This window comes from Nannobrachium achirus, assembly GCF_963921795.1.
Source record: "Nannobrachium achirus genome assembly, chromosome: 15".
NCBI lineage: Eukaryota > Metazoa > Chordata > Actinopteri > Myctophiformes > Myctophidae > Nannobrachium > Nannobrachium achirus.
In genome coordinates, this window is record NC_137822.1 from 29,410,626 (window position 1) to 29,433,188 (window position 22,563).

General features: G+C 42.4%; 2 protein-coding genes across 2 annotated transcripts in view; both read right to left on the reverse strand.

The window, feature by feature from the left end:
* Positions 1-246: 246 nt before the first annotated feature.
* LOC308299457 (tripartite motif-containing protein 16-like) lies at positions 247-2,821 on the reverse strand (the record flags this gene model as incomplete). Its single annotated transcript, XM_080743232.1, has 2 exons — positions 2,605-2,821; positions 247-1,700 (listed from the first exon to the last, which is right to left on the reverse strand). The coding sequence occupies exons 1-2, from the start codon at positions 2,639-2,641 to the stop codon at positions 247-249; spliced, it is 1,491 nt and encodes a 496-aa protein (XP_080599358.1). The 5' UTR covers positions 2,642-2,821.
* Positions 2,822-13,200: 10,379 nt separating this feature from the next.
* Positions 13,201-22,563, reverse strand: part of phf24 (PHD finger protein 24) — a gene marked incomplete at both ends in the record, with an annotated part of 31,625 nt that continues 22,262 nt past the window's right edge. The window contains 5 exons of the mRNA XM_080742747.1: positions 13,201-13,297; positions 13,929-14,003; positions 14,967-14,999; positions 19,560-19,726; positions 22,037-22,239. Coding sequence (XP_080598873.1) covers positions 13,201-13,297; positions 13,929-14,003; positions 14,967-14,999; positions 19,560-19,726; positions 22,037-22,239 — 575 coding nt within the window. The remainder of the gene's footprint in view (positions 13,298-13,928; positions 14,004-14,966; positions 15,000-19,559; positions 19,727-22,036; positions 22,240-22,563) is intronic.

Sequence of the window (22,563 nt, forward strand, 5' to 3'; positions counted from 1 at the left end):
CTGAGTCAACCTTTCTACACAGACGTTTAGAATAGAATAACAAAGCAGTGATGAGAGATGTTTGGTTTGTTCCTCTTTAATCTCACTTCATTCACAAGATTATTTTTAATGTCATTTTAATCACAATATTATTATTAAGTAGCTGATCTATAAGCTCACAAAGCAGGCTGAGAAGGGGAAAAAAAGCAAAATAATAAAGAAACTGTTCTGGACTCATGGACACTCTGGACAAAACTGCAGTGTGATCTACTTGAGGTCACACAACTCAGCAGTCGCTCCATATGAATGAGGCCTAAGCCCAGCATGGAGGTTGTGTGTGAAGGTGGTGTGGACTGTGTTAAGGAGAGTCATGGTGTCAGACACGCTGTAGAAGGACAGAGTACCTGCACTGTGGTCCACGTACACTCCTACTCTGGACGACACATGGCCTGGGATGTCGGTTATGTTGTCTCTGTGTCTGAAAAAATAACCTCGTCTAGAACACTCTAAACACCATGATTTATCATTGAATCCAAATGTACAATCATTACCACCCCATGTTCTGCTGATATCTTTATATGAGACTGCTATACCAACACTGCCTCCACTCCACTCTGCCTCCCAGTAGCAGCGTCCACTCAGATCCTCTCTACTCAGAACCTGCCACTCTGCAGTGAATCTCTCTGGGTGATCAGGATATGATTGTGGATTGTTCATCTGTGTTACTTTTCTGTTCTCTTTAGACAGAGACAGGCGTGGATGAGCTGTGTTTGGATCCAGTGTGATTGGACGTGAATATCGTACAAACTCAGCTCTGGTCTTGGGTTCTGGTGGTGCTGACAGTACTGTCTGCATCCTGTGAATCGTGTTTTTCTTCTTTTTTAGTTCCTTGACTCCGTTCACTGTTTCTTCCTCTGTAAGAATGTCCTCTAGTTTGTCCTTCATCTTGGACACGGCCGCAGTCACATCTTCAAAGTATCTCAGAGGACGGACATCGCTGCTGACTGGGTGTGTAGATTCACTGAACCTTGAGAGGGAGGAGGTGAAACGCTGTAGAAAACGGATGGGATCCTCTGTGAGTGAGAGCTGCTCCAGCTCAGCATGTCTCCTCCTCAGCTCAGTGACCTCCTGCTCCACACGGCTCCTCAGTTCTTCAGCACCACTCACTTGACGTTCCTGCTGTTCTCTAATCAGCTCTCTCACCTCAGATCGTCTTCTCTCCATGGAAGAGATGAGCTCAGTAAAGATGGTGTCACTGTCCTCCACTGCTCTGTCAGCACAGTGATTGATGGACTTCACCTCCTGGTAAAGCACCTTCACATATTTTTCTCTCTCCTGGACTCTCTGCTGGATGTTCTGTAGACTCGTATCCAGCTCTTTCTGTCTTTCAGTCCGTTCTGCTGCAGTTGAGGTCGTATCATGACCTTTGTGTTCTTCCACGGAGCACAGAGAACAGATACACTGCTGATCGGTACGACAGAAAAGCTCTCTCACCTTATTGTGATGAGGGCAGATGTTCTCCTGAAGCTCGCTGGAGGCTTTGACCAGCATGTGTTTCTTAAAGGCAGGAGACTGATAGTGAGGCTGGAGGTGAGTGTCACAGTAAGAGACCAGACACTGAAGACAAGTCTTCACAGCTTTCAGTCTCCTCCCAGTGCAGACATCACAGGCCACATCTCCAGGTCCAGCGTAGCAGTGATCAGGAGAAGCATCTTGGAGTCCTGTTGATAGATTGATACATTATGTATTTATCAATGTGATAACAAATAATGTCATGTGTATGTGCCTGTACCCTCATTTTGGGTAGCCTATAGGAGTCAGCCTGTCTCCTCGATCTGCCTGAAAACTATTGTTGTTGTTACCGTCTCACCACTGATCTGTCACACTGTGTTTAAAGATGAAGGGCCATGATTTTTTCTCCCCCTAAAACATGATTATCAGGTATTATGATTATATACTAGAAGGAAGACTTTTTCCAAAAAGTGTACAGAAAGAAATTATGTTTTTATGTGGCCACACCCGCCAGTTCATTAAGTATGCCTGGTTGTCATGGGTGGTGAGCCAGCTGAAGTTAGCCACACCCACAGTGTTGGGTGAATGGTAAAAGGGTAGAGGATGATTATTATGATGTCATTTTATCTGTTTTTGGATCGGCACTTTTGAAACACAAGGTGTCAGCCTCCAGGAAGAAACTCCAAATACAAAGAGAATACATAATTGCTCATAACAACCACACCTAATGAAGTACTGTCAACCTCCTAGACACATGAAAACCAGAAAAAGTACAAAACTATGGCACCGCCTCTTTAACATACAGTATATTTTGCCACACAGCCTTGTAATAAATATTGCGCAACAACTCTGGTTGCCTAGGAGCCACAAGATACTGACTGCTCATCATCATGAGGAGGATGAACCACCGTTTACGTTTCTGTACTCACAGTTTAGTCTTCCGAAGAAATCTGTAAGCTATCACTAATAATAACGTCCGACTCATGTAAGATATTTTCTCTGAATAAACCCTTTACAATTTTTGTAATAAGATGTTTCATCTCTTCATTTGATTAGAAATGTATATCTGACTGACAGACGGACAGTATTTACAAGATAACTTTACGGTCTCACCTGTCTTCTTCAGGCTTTCCACCACCCCAGCCAACATGGTGTTTTTCTTCAGAACAGGTCTTTGGATGAAGGTGTGTCTGCACTGTGGACAGCTGAAGCTCCCTCTCTGATCATCCTGCTCCCAGAACCCCTCGATACACCTCCTGCAGTAGCTGTGTCCACAGGGAACAGTCACTGGATCCTTCAATAGATCCAGACAGATAGAACAACACAGCTGATCCTGATTCACTTCAACTCCCTGCCGCCACATTTTAGTACCACTGACTGCCTGTCAGCCTGTCTGTCTGACTAACTGGCAAACAGAAGAGACAAGTTCAGTTTCGGTTTCATTGTGTGTGTGTGTGTGTGTGTGTGTGTGTGTGTGTGTGTGTGTGTGTGTGTGTGTGTGTGTGTGTGTGTGTGTGTGTGTGTGTGTGTGTGTGTGTGTGTGTGTGTGTGTGTGTGTGAGCCTGTGAGGTGATTCACAGTGATACACTGGTATAAAATGCTTCCACCCTGTTGAAACATGAGTCAGTAGTTTTCATTGTTCCATCTGCATTAACACACACCCTTTGCAGCTCACACCACTAAACTACTCCCCTTTTATGCCAGCTGAAGTGAACCTGTTTCTTTGTCAACCTTTTTGACTGAAGTTATCTGGGTTTGCAAGGCCAGATATCTTGGACAATATAATGTCCAATCAGAAAGTGTCTCTATGGCAAAAGTGCCAGACTAAAGGACCAAATGCACTTTGAGTCTGCCTGACACCATTGTAAACACTGTCCCTGCCCTGGATGTGTTCCTGAGTATTGCGGATGATTCTGTATCCAATGGTGGAAAGTAACTAAGTATATTTCTACCACTTTTTATGGTCACATGTTCAAATACTGGATTCTGATTGGCTTAAAACAGTGGTAAATCAGTCAACAACCTTGAGTTGGCTCATGGACCCCGCCCACTGAAACAATTAATGAGTGTAACTAAAGATCCTTGCAAGTTACAACTTTGTTTTCTTTCATTTATATGGTAAAAGTGGTAGAAAAGCAATTTCAGGGTTGTTTGGCACTCGGCTTCGCCTCGTGCCACAACCCTGAAACAGTAAATCAGCCAACAACCCACTCCCTCTCATGGTAAATAGCTTACGTAGTCAAGGTATAGCCTCGCATAGCCAGACAATATCACTGCGTGTGTGTGGACATTTTTTCTTTGCAATGGCAGATTCGTCCTATGCGAGGCTACTGCAAGGCAGTAGCCTACTTACAACTCTGAGGTACTTTTACTATAGCCTACATATCTCCATTGATGATATAATACTCTACTACAGAACAACTCCAGAGAGAATTTTATGTTATTTCGGGTTCTGGTTGACTTTAGGAGTTTGTGTTTACATGTCTGGCAGTAGTGTTGCCTGCTTATTGCATAATGCGAAAAAACATTTCACACTGGAGCGAAAGCTAAATCAAAAAATAATGCACTTCAAGTTGCTCCTGTTATGTGGTGCAATTCTTGTGAAGTATGTCTCAGAGGCGAATATTGTACTTTTTACTACCACTATTTGAAAACTTTAGTTCCTATAGTTACTTTGTAGGTTTAGATTATTGATACAAAACATATAGGCCTATTGTAGTTTGGCTATTTGAAAATATCCGATCTACGAGCTCAACAATGCAATGCGTTGTGAGTTTGTAGATCGCCAATTCATTTTAATTTATTTATAATATTTAAAATATATTTTGTTACCAGTGCTTTTGTTCTTTTACTCAAGTATAAAAGAAGACTTTTACGTAATATTTTACATTGTGGTATTGCTACTTTTACTTCCACCACTGTCTGCATCTGTATCACTAACTGTTTGGTAGTTGTACAAGCATGCCCTGCCAAAGGCAAACATTGTCATCCTCCCCCAGGCACACTCAACCAGATACAACCAGCCTATAAGACACCAACCCCACACATGAACAAGGGAGAAAAAGAAGACACAGCCAGGGAACTGGCAAGGCCTTGAGGCTGTGACACATACAGGTACAGGTATAATGAGGAGCTAGATGAAAACTTCCCACCCACTGAAGACACATACGGGTAACGGGAGGCGGGGTTCTTGTGATCAGATGGAAGAGTATTTGTCCCTGCACTGCCCTATAAGTGGACAATTATTTTCCGCAAGTCACATCATTACCAGGATTTCACCTAGAGTGGCAGAACTCAGTAATTGTCATCCCCACACAGTTGACTGCAGCATCATACTGAGCTTGATGCCTTGTGTTTCCACATGGGGTTTGCACTGTGCAATTATAGTCAACAATGTTTTGTGGATGTTTTCACCTCTGGCCTTTATGTCCTTTAATATTCCGCTATACGTCGCTGTTCTCCTCCTGTGAGGATTGTAGGTACATTATTCTCCATGCGATTCAATATTTTGAGAAAAATGTGCAAGCCATAGGAGGGTTTTCTTTTTCTTCTTTTTTCTTTTCTTCTTCTTCTGTTTATACAGCTCTAGTCTATACCACCCGTGTATTTTATGTATTGTGAAGGAGAGCATTGAAAAGGCATGTATTCACCAGAGCATATTTTCATCAAATGAGTCCTGGAAATAAAAAGAGAGAGGGAGCAAATGATGTTAGACGATTGCCCTGGAGCCAGATGGCTGTCTTTGGCTTATGCCGGCGACTGTGTGGGTGGGTGTTGTTGCAATTGATTTTTATAGGAGAGATGGAGCTTGCAGGTGTGGGTTGCTGGGATATTATAGCGGTGTCGTTAAAAGCAGGAGGCAGAATAATCATGGGTACATACAAACTTCCATTAATTTAACCTTTATTTAAGATTCTCATAGTTTTAATATCTCCATTAATGGAAGTTTGTATGTAAAGCGTCCTTGGGTTTCTTGAAAGGCACTATATAAATGTAAGCTATTGTTATTATTATCTACACTGATGCTGAGATTACAATTTGTTGTGTGAAATACAACATAAGACACAGATCTTCTTAAATGAAAGCGTCTGTCTGTCTGTCTGTCTGTCTGTCTGTCTGTCTGTCTGTCTGTCTGTCTGTCTGCCACAATGGAAACAACCCCCTATACTATAGGCTTTTTGTGTTATCCTTTTAACAATCATTGTAAACCGTACCTCTGTACAAACGAATCAAACAAAAAATATGTCTGTCTAACTATCTATTTAACCAGATTGAGCCCAACCATATAGGTCTACACAGGCGCAGGTGCTAACACCCAGCTGGTTCTCCTGATAAAGACTTGTTGATTGATGTGCTGAATCATCACCACTCGTTAGGAATGCAGTCAGCCAGGCACCTGCCACTGCAGTCCACTTCCCTTACAGCCCTGCCATCACCACCACTAGTAGGGCAGGAGAGAGGCTCCACAAGCACCTGAACGACCTGTTTTTTTAGGACCCTTATGGTAGTTATTTCTTCTTGTTGCCGTGGTCAACTAATGTCCCATCATGGGGTTCATTTTTAATGATTTCTTGCACCTACCCATTCACTTTACTATACATGATAAAAAGACCTCCCAAAACATCTTCTTTAAGTAGCATGTGAGGGGTCTAACTAGGGGTTTTTCATGATTCTGAATCCATTGCAAGCATTTGTTTTGCACGAAAAACATTCCTTGAGCTAAAAATGGATTATTAGTTGACCACGACAACAAGAAGAAATCTTAACGGTGCATGGCATTGGTCCGAAGGTTCATTAGTCCGAATTTGTTAAGAATACTATGCCTAACTCTAACCCTAACCTCAGTAACCCTAACTAAATTCGGACTAATGAACCTTCGGACTAATGAACCTTTGGACTTATGGGAAGTCCCCATCTTAACTAGACACCATAAGGGTCCTAAAAAAAACAGGTTTCGAAAAAGTGTTGTTCGGGAGCTGGCGAAGCCTCTCTCCTGCCCTACTACTATACTGGTAACCAGCACTTTAGAGATTTTATCCATCACACTGCAGCTCTCCTCCCTGCCAGCACACTGAGCTCTCATCGGCAAGCAGCTGGCCTTGACATATTTTCAGTGGGACAAACCAGATGACCTTTATTGAGCTTCATTCAATCACGCCATGGGGACAATGACACACAAGATCACACTGTACCCTGCTGCAACCAAGTGAGCTTGTTGTATCCACTCAGACGTGCAGGCACAAGCAACACGTGCTCCAAGAAACAAACACACACCCACCCACACACACACACACGCACACGCACGCACACGTGCACGCGCACGCACACGCACACGCACACACACACGCACACGCACACACACACACACACGCACACGAGTTGATCAGCTTAAGATTTGTGGTGTGTTTGCTTGTTTGCTTGCTTTTGTTTCTGTCTTTAACCGAAACTGTCTTTGTGACAAATCTGCTCCATTTAAAGCACTTCATAAATAACCATGACTTGTCTAGACATTATACAGTAATGACCCTGGTGTCATTCGGATGTTCTTATTATAATGGATGAAACTGCATCCCTGTATTGGAGGAGGTGCAGGCAAGCTCAGCTGAATACTTAAAACGCGTTATTATTTTGTATTTATCAGGGACTTTTATAGCTGTAATTTAAATTAAATCAACAATTTGTACTCCCCACTTGGACCAAAGCAGATTGTGTCTGCCTTACGCAAAAATGCAATGATTTACAAGATGCATCTTACCTTATCAAGCCATTCAACTCTGTGTTTATTGCTGTTGTAATCAAGGATGATGAGGCCTCCTCTACACATCTGCGGGAGTCTAGTCGTCTGAAGGTCAGTGCTTGTCTGTTTGGAACTAATCTTGCAAAACACTGGACTGATTGCCATCCGTCTAGGACGCATACACTACCAGTATGCCATACTTAATGAGTATTTAACTTTATTTTTATAACAGAAGTCTAGGAAACAAAGTCTTATTTACACCTGATCAGCTCAGAGACGGGTGCGTAGGCAGGGGTCAACGTATTCTAAACAATGCACAGGATGTACACAATGACTCGCACACCATCTACACTTGCAAAATGAACACTTTTATTATGCAATGTTTCTGTCACATAGACCTTTCTCAGGCATCAGATGCCTGAGGAAGGATGCTATGACTGTGACCGAAACATTGGGAAGAACTCTGTGTTCAACAAGTATGTGAGGTGTGCTTACCTGTCAGATATAAGAGGTACGTTTCCCTAAAGATCTAACTCCATAATGAAATGACTTGATGTAGAACAAACATTTATACAGCAGCAAGGTACAAATTACAACTGGAGCAAGCTCTCCCTAGAGTAGTACAAAAGAGTACAACACAAGGTAACACTACAACATACAAGCGCTGCAAAACCAAGTGCAACAAGCTACTGCATGCCTGTTGCCTATGCACAAAGACAAAAGTAAGCAATCAAAACTTACAAAGCAAATTGATACCAGTACTTTCCAACAGCTAGGAAAAAAGGGCCACCCAAGGATTACCACACAAAAACAATAAAGTCTAAAGCAGTAATTCACATCAACACTATAGGCTACGCAGGCTTACTTAACCGGGCAAGCTCTAACAATTAAAGATCTACATCACGTGGCAACATCAGCATGATGCAAGACCAAATAAAAAAGCTACTTTCTAGGGGTACAAAAATTAAGTTGCCTACTACAAACTGAGATACTGGCTGAGTCCCCATTACATAACGACAAAACTTGCAAAATAAACGACAAGAGAACAAATAAAAAGCTGAGTCTTGTGTCAGGCAGTTTAGAGCGCCTGCTTGGGAAAGGGAAGCATGTCACCTACATACAGTACCCAGCATATATTCACAGAGGTGCCCTTGAACAGTCACTAGTGGAACTAGAACAAGGGCATAGGAGACAGACAGACAGACAGACAGACAGACAGACAGACAGACAGACAGACAGACAGACAGACAGACAGACAGACAGACAGACACAAGCTTTCATATTAATGAATAGAAACAAGAACAAAAATAACAGATTACATCAGAATATTTTAAGAATTTTCTTCTGGGGCCCAGTGGTGTAGAGCAGTGGTTCTCAACCTGTGGGTTGGGACCCCCAGGGGGGTTCCCAAATTATTTTGGGGGGTCCCCAGATGATTTACTTAATGTGCAACAGTAAACAAACCAACATACATTTTAAATGTATAGAGGGTATACTGTATGCACATTCCTAAAATGCCAATTTAAGGACTTTTTAATACCTCTAAAATGACAAATTAAACATTGGCCAAATTGTCAAATATTAGAGGCCGAAATTGTGAAAATAGCCAATCTACATATTATGTAGATTTCACAATAGAACTGTGTTATACAGAATGTAATGCCTGGGGGGCGGGTCCCCAGTTAAAATATTAGTATTTTGGGGGTCGCGGCCTTAAAGGTTTGAGAACCACTGGTGTAGAGGTAAGACATTTGGCCCATGGCTTGGCTGGGTGATGCGACGAAAGAAATTTGCAGTCATGGGTGGGACGGCAGCAGGACATTCTGTCCTTGTGTGACCTTTGTGTGTCCTGAACTAGCAACTATGGTGTACTGTAGCCTAGAGAACCGCCCTGGTCGCGGAGATCACATTGAATTCGATTCCGCGACTGGGGCGGTTTACCAGGCTATAGGTGTACTGTCTGGCACTGATATATAAGGACAAATCCTGCATGGTGGGCTGCTGATTCGTGGGCCAGTGGACCATGAAAAATAATGTTTTACCCTCTGTCCAGCCCTGTCTGTGTCTTTACCGCACCTTGGAGAGCCCGTCTTTTGAGGTGAGCATGAGAGAGTGCTCTGCGCATGTTCTAATCTCAACCAAGTTAGGCCGGGCTCACACTCCAGTAGTTTTGGGCCAACTTGTGCTTACGTCACGCAGCTCCGTTGCCTAGCTACACTGTCGCTCGCTGTGTTGCGGCTGCTGGTGAATACATTGTTTTGGGCATCACCACAAGCCCTGAAAAATGACTTGATTGACTATCAGCATGTAATAACTTTAGTGTATGATAACATTTAAAGGTCTAGAGAATCTTTAGCAATCATGGCAGTGAGTCTCTGTGTGGTGTATTACCGTATCTTCTACACACATTGAGCTCTCCATTGCATTGATTTAAATCTGTACACAAACATAGTGTCACAATCGTACAAGATGCCGTCACAAAACTGTACATAACAGGTGTGTAGTTGAGATCACAATGAAGGCAGAGTTTGAAGATGAGTGTTAAACTGTGATATTATCAAACATAAATATCAGAGTCAGTTAGCCTACTTTTCCCAAAATATTGTACTTTTACTCCACTACAATTATTTTAAAACTTAGTTACTAGTTACTTTTAGATTTTGATTAGTATTACACAATACATTTCAGCCATATGGAAATAGGCTATTTTCAATACACTTATACCTTAGTTTTCAAATGTATAACGAGACATTCTGCAAAATGAGTACTTTCTACTTTTGGTACTTGGTACTATGCCAATACGTTTGTACTTTTTTTAAGTAAATGTAGAATTCTGGACTTTTACTTGTAACAGAGTATTTCTACATTGCAGTAATGATATATGTTTACTTAAGTAAAACATGTGAGTACTTTTTCCACCACTGCCTCTGCTATAGGCCACAGCTACTGGTCCTGTCCGGCTGCCTGCTCAGCAGGGAGGGGGACTAGAAGCGATGGTGTTAAAGCACACATTCACACTCTCACGTTGTAGCTCCTCTCCGTCAGGTGAAATGAGGAGGCTGATGGAGAGGCAGCATGTGGTAGTCTACACTCTACTACACCCTCCCAAGGCCACACGTGGGGGTTGGTTGGCAGTGACAGGCACAGGCAGTGAGGCAGCACACATGGGCGAAATTGGCAATTACAAAGTTGGGATGGGCGGAGGAAAAAGAAAGGAGTGAAAGTCGTTTTCCAACCAATTTAGCAGCCTCTTGGGGGTGGTGTGTGTGTGTGTGTGTGTGTGTGTGTGTGTGTGTGTGTGTGTGTGTGTGTGTGTGTGTGTGTGTGTGTGTGTGTGTGTGTGTGCATGCGTGCGCGTGTGTGAGAGAGAGGGAGATGGAGAGGGAGATATACTGACTTTGTGCTAATCCATCACGTAGGTATACCCCAGGTGACTACTTGTGTAGATATATTTCAACACTGAATCTGTTATAAAACCTTGATCCAAATTAATCCAAACAATCTGAACCCCCTCCCCCCTCCTCCTCTCTCTCACTGTCACAAGACAATTTCACCCACTCCCACTTGGTATAAACTTGAGATGTGACGTCTGAAGTTGAGTTTGAGCTATGAGCTGTACTAAACAACCCCCAGTTGTGAACGTGTGTACAGTATACTGCATGTGTGAAGAAAGGTTTTTGTAAGAGCATCAGCTCGGTTTAATCAAGAGCTGTTTGTATTGTTAATGATTTTGATAATCATTTTGTGTGAGAGGCAATCAGAAGAATCCTTCCCATGAATCCCATCTCATACAATGAAGAGCCCTACAGCCAAGTGCTATTTTGTGTGGCTCAGGGGTAGAGAAACCGTCATTAGAACATGGAGGGTTCCCAGTTCGATACCGGGCTCCCCCAGAGTTAGTGTCGAAGAGTCCTTGAGCAAGACTCTGAACCCCTAGTTGCTCCCGGTGACCACGTTGTTGCCTTGCATGGTTTCCTCTGCCATCTGTGTGTGAATGGGTGAATGTAATGCACAATCTCTGGAAAGCGCCTTGGATAAAGGAGCTATATAAATGCACCATTTCAAGCTTCACGTGACATCACAATATATAAGGCAACCAAACTCGCAATTTACCAGAATTGTACCTTTCTCATTGGATGTTGCACAATTAGGCAATATCATGATTGATAAAAAATCTCACCAGTGTGAAGTGAGCGGTGCAAACACACACATCTCCTTGTGTGGGCCGGTCTGTCCACGACGTCAGTTACTTTATGTGTGTGAGCACGCAGATCTCCATACATGATCCGTGCTCATGCTCATACATTATTTTGGCTGACACACACAGAGTGAGACGTAGGAGCGGTTTGCACCGCTCAACAAAATACAAAAGCCATCCTTAAAGACAGGTGAAGAGTGCATACTGCATACTAGTATGTCTAACTTAAGGGATACCTGTAAATGTGTTGCACATATTGAAGAGGCACAAACACAAGATTCTCGAGAAGTAAATGCCATGCATTTATTTAATCACTGTCACATTCCTCAGACTATCATAATTCAAGTCATACTTCATTCAAGTAACAGGACCCAGCATACTGTAGAACCTTCATTAAATGGCATAAACAATACATGAGACTGAGCTCCCTACATCAAAGCTACTGTTTTCTGCAAGTTTCCAGTGATTTTACAAGAGGGGACATTTCCGTGTGTGATCAATTTACTTGTATGAAATGCTTTCAGAACAACTCCAAAGGAGAGTTTGTGCAAAATTCATGGAGGCCAAATTGGTGGACCAAATTATCAAATTCTCTTACAATTTAATTATTTCCTGTGCTCACTTCTCAGAGATAGTAGCCTAACCATGTCTCATTTCCATGGTGCAAGTAATGGCACTAGAACAGAGGCAGATGATTCTGCGTTGTCAAAATGCAATTCAAGGAGAGCACAATACAGAAAGTAAACATATTAAACAGCACTATATACACAAGCCAGTTATGGGGTTAGCTTCGACTTATAACATTTCATGTCCTTTGTCACGGTTAATGCTTCATAGAGCAAATCGTGTCTTCAGTGACAAATGGAGTAAAACAGGATAGATCAGAGAGTAAAGGAATAAATACAGCCTTTTTAATGCAGAATAATTTATTATTTATATGTGTTTGTATAGCAGGTCTTAAATGCTTTTATGTACGCAGATAGCTTTCATTCCTGTTTGGTATATGTGCTGGCAATGGCAGTTCCAGGGCTGACTTCCGCCCATAAATAGACTCATCACACAGTACAAACAATGGATTTTCAGCATGATTAACAATTTCAATGGCGCAATCCCATTAGCACAGGCCGATGAATGCTCCATGAAAGAGCAACATCCTTTCACGTGTAATGAAATCACATCGTTGCATCATCCATGGAAAGGTGCGTTTGTGTAGCGGAAGAAACAGAGAGCATGGCGTTTTGTGTGATAATCCTAGGCTCTTGGATGGATAATGTGAATGATCTTGTGTATGCTCAAAGCCGTCAAAGACATCATCAAACAGCAGCGAGTGGGAGGGGACGGCCACGTCTTCACTTGTCCAATAATACCCGCCGTCGTCCTAAATCCCTGTTATGTTATTCTCCCAGATGGAAATTGTCAGTCGAGGTGTCAGTCGATGGGGCGTTTTCATCAGCGAGCGGTGTCAGAATGACGCAGACGGGGAGAGAGTCTGCCGATGGCTTGATCTGCTGTCTTGTGGTCTCGCACTGCTCCACCCAGCCCGCTTAGTTCCTTCACTTACATCCTGTTCATTGCTTTCCTGATTTGCTCTCTTCCACAGAATACGTGGATTCCCTCTTCCCTCTGCCCTTTTCTTATCTTTATTTCTGCCTCCCTCCCTCTCTCCCTCTCTCCCTCTCTCCCTCTCTCTCTCTCTCACTCTCTCTCTCTCTCTCTCTCTCTCTCTCCCCCTCTCTTTCTCTCTCTACTGGTGTCCAGGGGACATCCTTGGGGACTATAGAGGTAGGCGGATGTGCAGGGCAAAACTGTTGGGCCGGGCAGCCACAATGTAGATGGCACTCTCCTTTAGAAATTCAGGCCAGCTCACCGACCTGAGTGATACAAGAGAGGGTAGAATGTGTTGGGTTGCCATGACAATGGCCTAAAAAAACACACAAAACACTTGGAAAACCTACGACATCAGTATCTGATACCATGGGAAAACACATGGAACAAACACATGGACATACTGTACATACACATAGCACTGCTCAAAAATTGTTTATCTGTATAGCGCCTTAGAGAGCTCAAGGATACACAACAGAAATAGAAAAACACTTGATTGACAGATGAAAGGCAGATGAAAGGCAGTAAAAAAAGATACGGTACCTATGTGAAAATCTGGATAAAATAACACAAGTACAAACAATAAACAAGTTACAACAAAGCAATAACTCAACAGCCATAACACCTACTGTGGTGTGATGTTTGGATCTTGGATCACGCAGTAATATATGACCCTGACCCCAACCTGAATCTTTTACTAAATGTAGCATTGGCTCTAAAAATATATATTTCTCAGCCATGAAAACGAACCTTTCCCTCAAGGGGACCAGACCGGAACGTCCCCAGAATGTCCCCTATCCTCCTGGATAAACACGCACGCACGCACGCACGCACGCACCCACGCACGCACACACATTTGCACACAAACAAGACCAAAATTGCGAGAAGTAAACAAACCTGTCATCAGACTTGCTCCGTTCACTGGCAGAGCTGGCTGGGCTGCTGTCAGAGATGGGGCCCACGTGACTTATACTGCATGAGGAGATAGATAGACGGACAAAGACACTGTATTATTTACTGCGAGCGTAAATGAAAGATGTCAGAGCACCTCCATTGCTCTGCAATGTGATTCATGACAGCACTGGGAGGTCAGATACAGATATAGAGCACAAAAAAAAAGAAAAAAAATCTCTGTGTCTTAATGGTTGTCTTTCAGACAGCATGCAGGCCATAAATATTCCATTTCTCGCAGCTAAAGCAGTGGCGCAAAGTAACTAAGTACATTTACTTAAGTAGTGTACTTAAGTATTTGTACTTTACTTGAGTATTTCTACATTGCAGTATTGATACTTAATTACTTAAGTAAAGAATGTGAGTACTTTTTCCACCACTGAGCTAAAAGTTAGGGCGTTCGGTGGAGACTCTGGGTCTGAGAATGACGCGTCTTTGAAAAGAAAGATCCTTGTCATTCTTGTCACACACTGACCAGTGTTAGGTTGGCATGGTGATAAATAACCTCTATGAAAGGGCGGTAAACCAGGGAACCAAAGGGAGAGAAGTTTCCCCTCACTCTATTTCCATCTTTAATGAGTAAATTAGGATGCATGCTCTGCCAGGGCAAGGGGGCCCTGAAACGCCCTTGCGCCCACTTGGCCCCCATCATGTGTCCTCTTAAGCTCAGGACAGCTTCTACCGAGGAGAAAAAAAGCCTTTCTTTTGATCAATCTAATAAGAGGACACACTGTACCTCATTCAAGGCTTGAAATAAAAAAAAGAAATAATCACATGAAGGGCTCTCAGTGTACACATTGCGTTCTGCTAATGCAACTTGATTTGTTTATGCATGCTGTCTTTGTCTTGTCCAGCGACAGAAAACGTAGAGGGTCATTGTAGTCTGATAAATGCTGCAGGAGGGCTACACAAGTGCTTTGTGGGTGCTGGAGGAAGTGAGGAAAGTCAGAAAACAGTCGTCATGCGATGCTGAGTTACACTCACCCAAAATTCATAGGAGAACACAGTCCCATGAGTCTGGGATGTGGAATGCCGCATGGAAATGAGTAATGCAATGGTAGGATAAGCAAAACAGGTAAGATGAAGCAGAGTAAGATGTCAAAAACCATGCCCTCTGGGTAATGGTAATGTTTTTCCCCATTCTAAATCACATCATTTTTACATCAGGTCATATTAAGAAATGAGTCAGGCGATTTTACGCATAATGGTTATGAAGCATCGACTGATGGTTAATCCATAGAGTAAGGAAATAGAGGGCCGCCTATAAATACTAAATAGACTACAATTATCAGGCTTACAACGACGACTACATCTCCCATTACACATCCTGGCACCACCGGCGCACAACAGCTGTGCCATGTCATATTGCATTGGATTCTTTTCTTTCTGGAGAGTATAGTTGTAGGTTATCAGTTGTTTCATCAAACAAACTAAATAAATAATAACACACAATCAAAAGAATGAATGAATGAATCAATCAATCAATCAATCAATCGATCGATCAATCAATCAAGAAATCAGTCAATCAATCAATCAATCAATCAATCAAAGAAAGGAATCAGGAATGTTTTGATGGAGCGTGTGGTGCTTCAGTGGAGACAGTCCAACACTACTTCAGGGTACCACCACAGAATTAATTTAACTGAATATCATAAACGACACAGAGCCATCTGCCTGACAGAATCGCCAGACTCATCTTTATGACATGATGTGATTTCAAAAACATCTAAGGGATTCTGAATGGGAAGGCAGAGGCGTCAATTGGGTATAGCAAGGTATGGCAGCTGCCATACCTTGACTACAGGGGGAACTGTTGCTAAGGTATGGATGGCAACATGACTGGTGTCACCACCAGTCATGTTTCCATACCTTAGCTTTTGCTGAACTGACACCACTGTGGGAGGGGAACACTACTGTGACCCAGGAGACATGAGTTTGACTTCAGTTCTCTATCGTAAGATTGGAAACCACAGTAAACACACTATAGGCCCGCACACACAATCAAGCAATTACCTAGTTAATTAAAGGGGAAGGAAACCCTATAGGCTAGTTTTGTAGGGATTTTCTTTTTGTGCTTTTCCTATGCAAACTGCTAATAAAGTATTCACTCAATCAATCAATCAATTGAGGTCACGCAATCACGCACTGCAGCTCACTGCTCCAGCTGACTCTAATCATGTACAGCTCATTAGTCTAATCAGCTGTGCCTGTTTCAGTCAAACTCATAGTACACCGTGATGTAAGCAACACAGCTGCAGCTAATCAAATTAATAATGGATGTGTTAAATTTACATGTGCCATAGCCTAATTCAAATAACTTAATGTCTGCCGCCTCCTTAACACTCCGTCCTCCAGTGTGACTCGGATATCGTTCTTGTCACAAATTGACTAATTAGCGTGGTTGCTATAATAGGCAACACACTATTGTATTTGGTCCGAGAATATGGTCCGAGAATCTTTTCCCAGCAAAGTGAACCTGTTCATAACTTAACTTCCGGAGTAATGTCTATGCGAGTTGGGTGGCTGCACCAGGTTGGACAGAAAAGTGGTCATGCTTCACTTGACATCATGATATAAAATATAAATTGTATGACGGAATTCATTTCCCAACGGATTCCTCATAACTTGCTTCACGGCAACCACACTTGCAATTTCCCAGAATCGCAACTTTCTAGTTGTTTTAGTTTCTTGGAGGAGCCGAGAGTGAGGAGCGATGATCAGCGAGGATATATCAAGTGTATCCTTCAGCGACGTCCGTGTCTCCTTCGCGGAAGTGTTAGGTGTTTTATTATGCAGCGGATAACCTCCTCGGGCAATGGGATCCAAAAGCCACGCTTTATTGCAGACTTCAAAAGGATTTAGAGCAGACGAAACGTTTGATCCGCAAACATAATTGTTGTGTGTGTGTGTGTGTGTGTGTGTGTGTGTGTGTGGAGGTGGTTGTGGGTGTGTGTGTGTGTGTGTGTGTGTGTGTGTGTGTGTGTGTGTGTGTGTGTGTGTGTGTGTGTGTGTGTGTGTGTGTGTGTGTGTGTGTGTGTGTGTGTGTGTGTGTGTGAATGTCTCTTTGTGCGGGTTAGTATGTTGGTAAATTACAGTAAAATAACTACAAATGCAAAATTTAACAAAATGGTCACTTTAACAAAGTATTATAATTACTAGCCCTTACCCGTTCAAAGATATGAGCTCCAAAATGATGTGCAGTGTGTGGGTTATGGGATGTGCACTGTGCACACAGTATATGAGGGATGGAAAGTAACTTTAACTGGTGCTTGCATGATAATATGTAGGAGCATCAATGTAAGAAATACCCGTTTCGTTTAATGGCTACAGAGATACTGTCCGCCCGCCGGCCGGCCGGCCGGCCCGCCCGCACGCACGCACGCACGCGCGCACACACACACACACACACACACACACACACACACACACACACACACACACACACACACAGAGCTGGTTAAAGATGTTGCCTCATGCTAGATGCAGAATAGATATGCCTCATGCTAGATGCAGAATAGATAGTAGATACACCATAAAAATGCTAATATACAGCATATGATTTGTGAAAGTGACAAACGGGCTTCACAGTTATGTCAGGTGTGTTCATATGCTAATGTTGATGCGATTTCAGATCAATTGCTCCAGCCACTGAGGAGAAACGCTGTTTCAGACAGACAGACAGACAGACAGACAGACAGACAGACAGACAGACAGACAGACAGACACTCACTCAGACATTCGGAAAATTATATGTTTGATATTATAGGTGTATATATAATTATATATTATATGTACTTCTTAAAATAAATATATCATGCCTGTTGCTAAGGTATGGCAACATGACTGGTAAGACACCAGTCATGTTGCCATACCTTAGCTTTTTCTGAACTGATGCCACTGTGGTCAAAGCTGCTGAAGCAGTTCCATTTGATTGTAGTCAAGTCAGACTATTACAGGAGATAGTGGAGACACAGAGTCTCCTCAAACTATTGGCTTAGAAATGTGCGAAAAAAATAAAAAATAATTAAGTCTCCATGGGGTGAGTAATCAATCATTTTGGAGGTGAACTACTACTGTATGCCTTTAAAGATGACACAACCATGGCTCTGGGCACACATAACACACCCATTATTAGTTTGATTAGCTGCAGCTGCATTGCTTAATAGCCTGCTGTATTTATTGTATCTGCTGTAGTTTTTAACCGAACTGGGGGGAGGGGGGGGGGGGGGGGGGGGGACTACAAAATCAGATTAGGGTCCCCCCTTGGTGGTGGGCAACATGACATATGACTATGAGTGTAATAGTGATGATGATGATGATGATGATGATGATGATGATGACGATGATGATGATTGTGAGGCATTATGAGGCATCAGAAACTTTGGGGGAAGGAAGGAGGCGTTGATCTTTAAAATATGAAGCATTGCATTTTACTGCACATACTTGTATGAGCATGTGAAAAATAAAACGTAACGAATCTTGAAACGGTTGTACTGCCCTTTCTATCTTACTCAAAATCTACTGTAGCCTACTGCATATGCACACTTAAATCACACAATCAATCAATGAGATATAAAGTTTGGAATAGGATTTTATGCATGCATAGAAATTGACTAACTAAAAGGTGTATGAATAAAACAATAGATAACTCCTTATTAACTATTACCTCAAGTCACTCAATCATATTTTTTTAAATCACCAGGGAAGGCCAGCTGTTATACTGTAGCTTCAGATTGCTTTATAATGGGATCCAATCAGATGGAGCAGGCAACATAATGACTTGGTATTGTTATTAGTGCTGTAGTAACTCACTGATCATCATCGTCCATCCTGTGGGCCTCTTACAGACTGGGATAAGGCTACTTACTGAGTGGCCTTGGACATTTTCCATAGTAAAAGACATTTCCCGCTCGGCGCCCTATTATCTTCCCTTTCCACGACTTAGAATCCCAGCAAGATGATGGCACACAAATTAGAAATCAATAGCAATCATTGATTGCCAATGCAGATACCCTGCGTTGAGTGCGGGATGTCTTTCCTGATCCGTACTTCGTGCTAATTAACACACCTTTTTTTGTTTTGCAAGCAAGCATGAGGAGGACTAATAACAGGGGTGGTAAAAGGAAAATCGGTCTCAATGACTTCTGAGTGTTGCACTCACCTCCAGGGGTGTCGCACCGCATTCTGGGCCCTGGGTACAAGGATTCACTGCGGGCCCACCATGAATGTTCTTCATAGGGGGAGGGGGTATAACCCATTTAGGCTGGGATTATTACGCATTATTTTGTGCTTTAACGAATGAAAAATAGCAGCTATACAATCTCCCAGTGCCGCGCTGCAAGCTTGTAGATCTGCTATTTTTGAAAAATGTTCGCTTTTAAAAAATACATGTATTCAAAGATTTGCACACATTTTCACGACTTTTCAAAAATAGCGGCACCGAGTGCAGCGCTGCGAGCTTGTAGATCTGCTATTTTTCGATAGCTAAAGTATAAAATAATTCCAGGCCCCTCCACCTTGGGCCCTAGTAACTCAGTCCCACTTTTCCAGCCCTTGTTGTGACGCCCCTGCACTCACCTCACATTGCAGGACTGGGTCTCTTTGCTGAGCTTGTGGAACCAGGACTGCTGGGCCAGACGGCTCTCCGCCCCTGTGATTAGGCCATCTTTGTCCAGGTCCAGGCCCTGGAAGACTGACCGTGCAGTGTCCCTCTCCTTGGCAGTCAGCAGATGCACCAATGAGTTCTGAAAGCAGCATGAGGGTCAGCATGAGCGTGTGGTTCTTCTGAAACTCTGAAACCCCCTTTCCCTCATTTCAGAATGCAAGAACCCCTTTTATCCAACTCTGTGGTGTAAAGTACTCATTTACTTAATTACTGTACTTAAGTACACTTTTGAGTTATATATGTACTTTACTTGAGTGTTTCCAATTTCCAATACTTTTACCTCTACTCCACTACATCTCAGATCCAAATATTGTACTTTTACTCCACTACATTTATTTGAAAACTTTAGCTACTAGTTACTTTTCAGATATACATTGTAATATTATGAAACATACATAAATCACTTTAGCCCTGTTTTATGCCTATAGGCTGTTTGAAAATAGCAGATCTACAAGCTCACAACGCGTTGTGAGCTTGTAGATCTGCTGTTTTCAAACATGTACTTTTACTTTTGGTACTTTAAGTACTTTTTGATGCTAATACTTTCATACTTTTATTCAAGTACATTTTGAATTCCTGACTTTTGACACTGAATGACACTGAACGTGGCGATTTGGACTCCAATGTTGAGCAAGAATTTCACGAATGAATTGGAAAGAATTGGCGCTCACTGTAAAAGAAAAAAATAAACGTTTTTGGCATTCAGAAATAATTATATTGTTTTAAAATGTCATATCTGACATCTGATCCATGTGACATTGACACATTTTGTGTTGGGGTCACACTGACACTACTGTATCGAGGAACTGCAAAATAATGTTTCCGATTCCAGAATTTTATGTGTGCATTTTATTAGAGCGAATGTGATGTTACAGCTTCACTGTTTTACTTAATTCATATTTTTTTAATGGGGCATGGATGTCTGTAATTTCAAATGATGTATCTCAGGATTGGGGGGTTAGGCCTATCTGTATCCTTTATTCAGCTTGGATCCTTCTCTGTTGCAGCAGTAAATCGAATGACATAATCTGCAAGCGCAGCTGTTGTCCCATTGGTTGGTAGCTTAACTATCCCACAGTCCAGTCCATAAATTGCAAATCCAATAGTGGCGTCAGAGGCAGCAGTGCCTGTATAATCAAACTGTCTCCACCAGAGACACTTAAGCCAGAAATCTAAAGCAAGTAAATCACAACCATAATGTGGTTATCCAGGGAATGTGCAAAAGTTCACAAAAGTTAAACTATTAACTGGGTCCACGTTGGAGTTTAGGTGAGATTTGCCTGGTCATTCAATTAAACTATTGCCTACTTAATGTACTCGTTTGGCCGTCGTTTGCATATTAATTAACTTAAAGTACTTAAACAATAAGTCCAGTGTAGATATTTGAATTGAATGAATGACATCGTTGTCATTCCCCCTGGCCTCTGGATGCCCTCAAAAGTCATAGAAGCAGTTAACTTGCAAAGATTAATTAGGTTTATGGTCAGAGGTTGAATTGAGATTTGTATGGAGCATAAAAAAGCCAGCTCATAAAGAGCTGGCTGAATAGCAGCTGGACCTGATTAGAACCATCAATTAGTTCAGTTGTGGAAGGTTCCGTATAGAGAAAGCTAACCAATGTGTTCTTACACTGGAAGTTGTAAGAATGTTTTAATTGTTATTTATTTTATTTGATGTACCCCTCTGCAGTGTATACATAATATATGCATTTTTGTCAATAAGATGTTTCAATCAATCCATCAATCAAGCAAGGAAGCAAGCATTTGCAAGCAATCAAAGAGGGATTGCCTTGTCCAAAGAACTGAGAGGTTAATGGACGACTTGACCCATTTCAACATACTATGTTCATATAATTGGTCCTCACTAATGCTCATTATATGGTACAAATGTTTTCTACTCGGTCTGTGTCTCAGAGTACACACAGAGTGACATCATCATTGGGGAATCCAAGCTAATAGAAACTGCAGGCTTTCTATTCCTGGAAAGTTATACATTCTATAATAATGGAAGCCATAGTCATCGCGTTAATACAAAAAAAATCTAAATACAAGATTTGAAAAAGAAAAAAGAAATCTGCTTAACACATCGGGTGCCCAGGATTAATCAAGATTTTTATCCAGCGAAAAAGTAATCAGAGTAAATGCAAACCACCAACCTGCTCACCGGGAGCAACAAGGGGTTCAGAGTCTTGCTCAAGGACTCTTCGACACTAACTCTGGGGGAGCCCGGGTATCGAACTGGGAACCCTTCGGGAACCCTCCGTGTTCTAAGGACGGTTTCTCTGCCCCTGAGCCACTGCCGCCACCGTTCCAATTATATGAAGATATAGGTCGAAAATGGGTGAAGTTGTCCTTTAATAAACACGTTTGTGGTAGTGTACATACAGTACCTCTGTGCGTAACTTCTTGAGCACCGCCAGGGACTCAAAGTAGAGGAAGTCGGACCACTCGATCTGACCCTTCTTCTCGGGATCCAGCGCCGCGAACTGGGCCAGCACTTCCTCCTCCTGCTCGTCCGTCAGATCCTTCTCAAACAGCTGCTTGGACACAAAGTGTCGGTACTGCAGCAGCTCGTCTGACACCAGGCATGACTCTGGAGAGTGGCAAGCAGCCCATTCATCATGTCAGGCTTAACCCATTTAGAACGGGTACACAGTAATTGTGTATCATTATTTTATGCTTTAACTATTGAAAAATAGCAGACATACAAGCTCACAGCGCGGCACCGAGTGCCGCGCTGCGAGCTTGTAGATCTGCTATTTTTGAAAAATCGTGAAAATTCGAATTTTTACCCGATTCTATAAGCGTCTTTTGAATCCTTCTAAGATTTTTTTGAAAAACCTATGTTTTCTTGTCAGCAATCTGGCCGGCCATCGTCAAAGAAAAGGTCCTTTTCACTTCACTGGAGCTCAGTTAG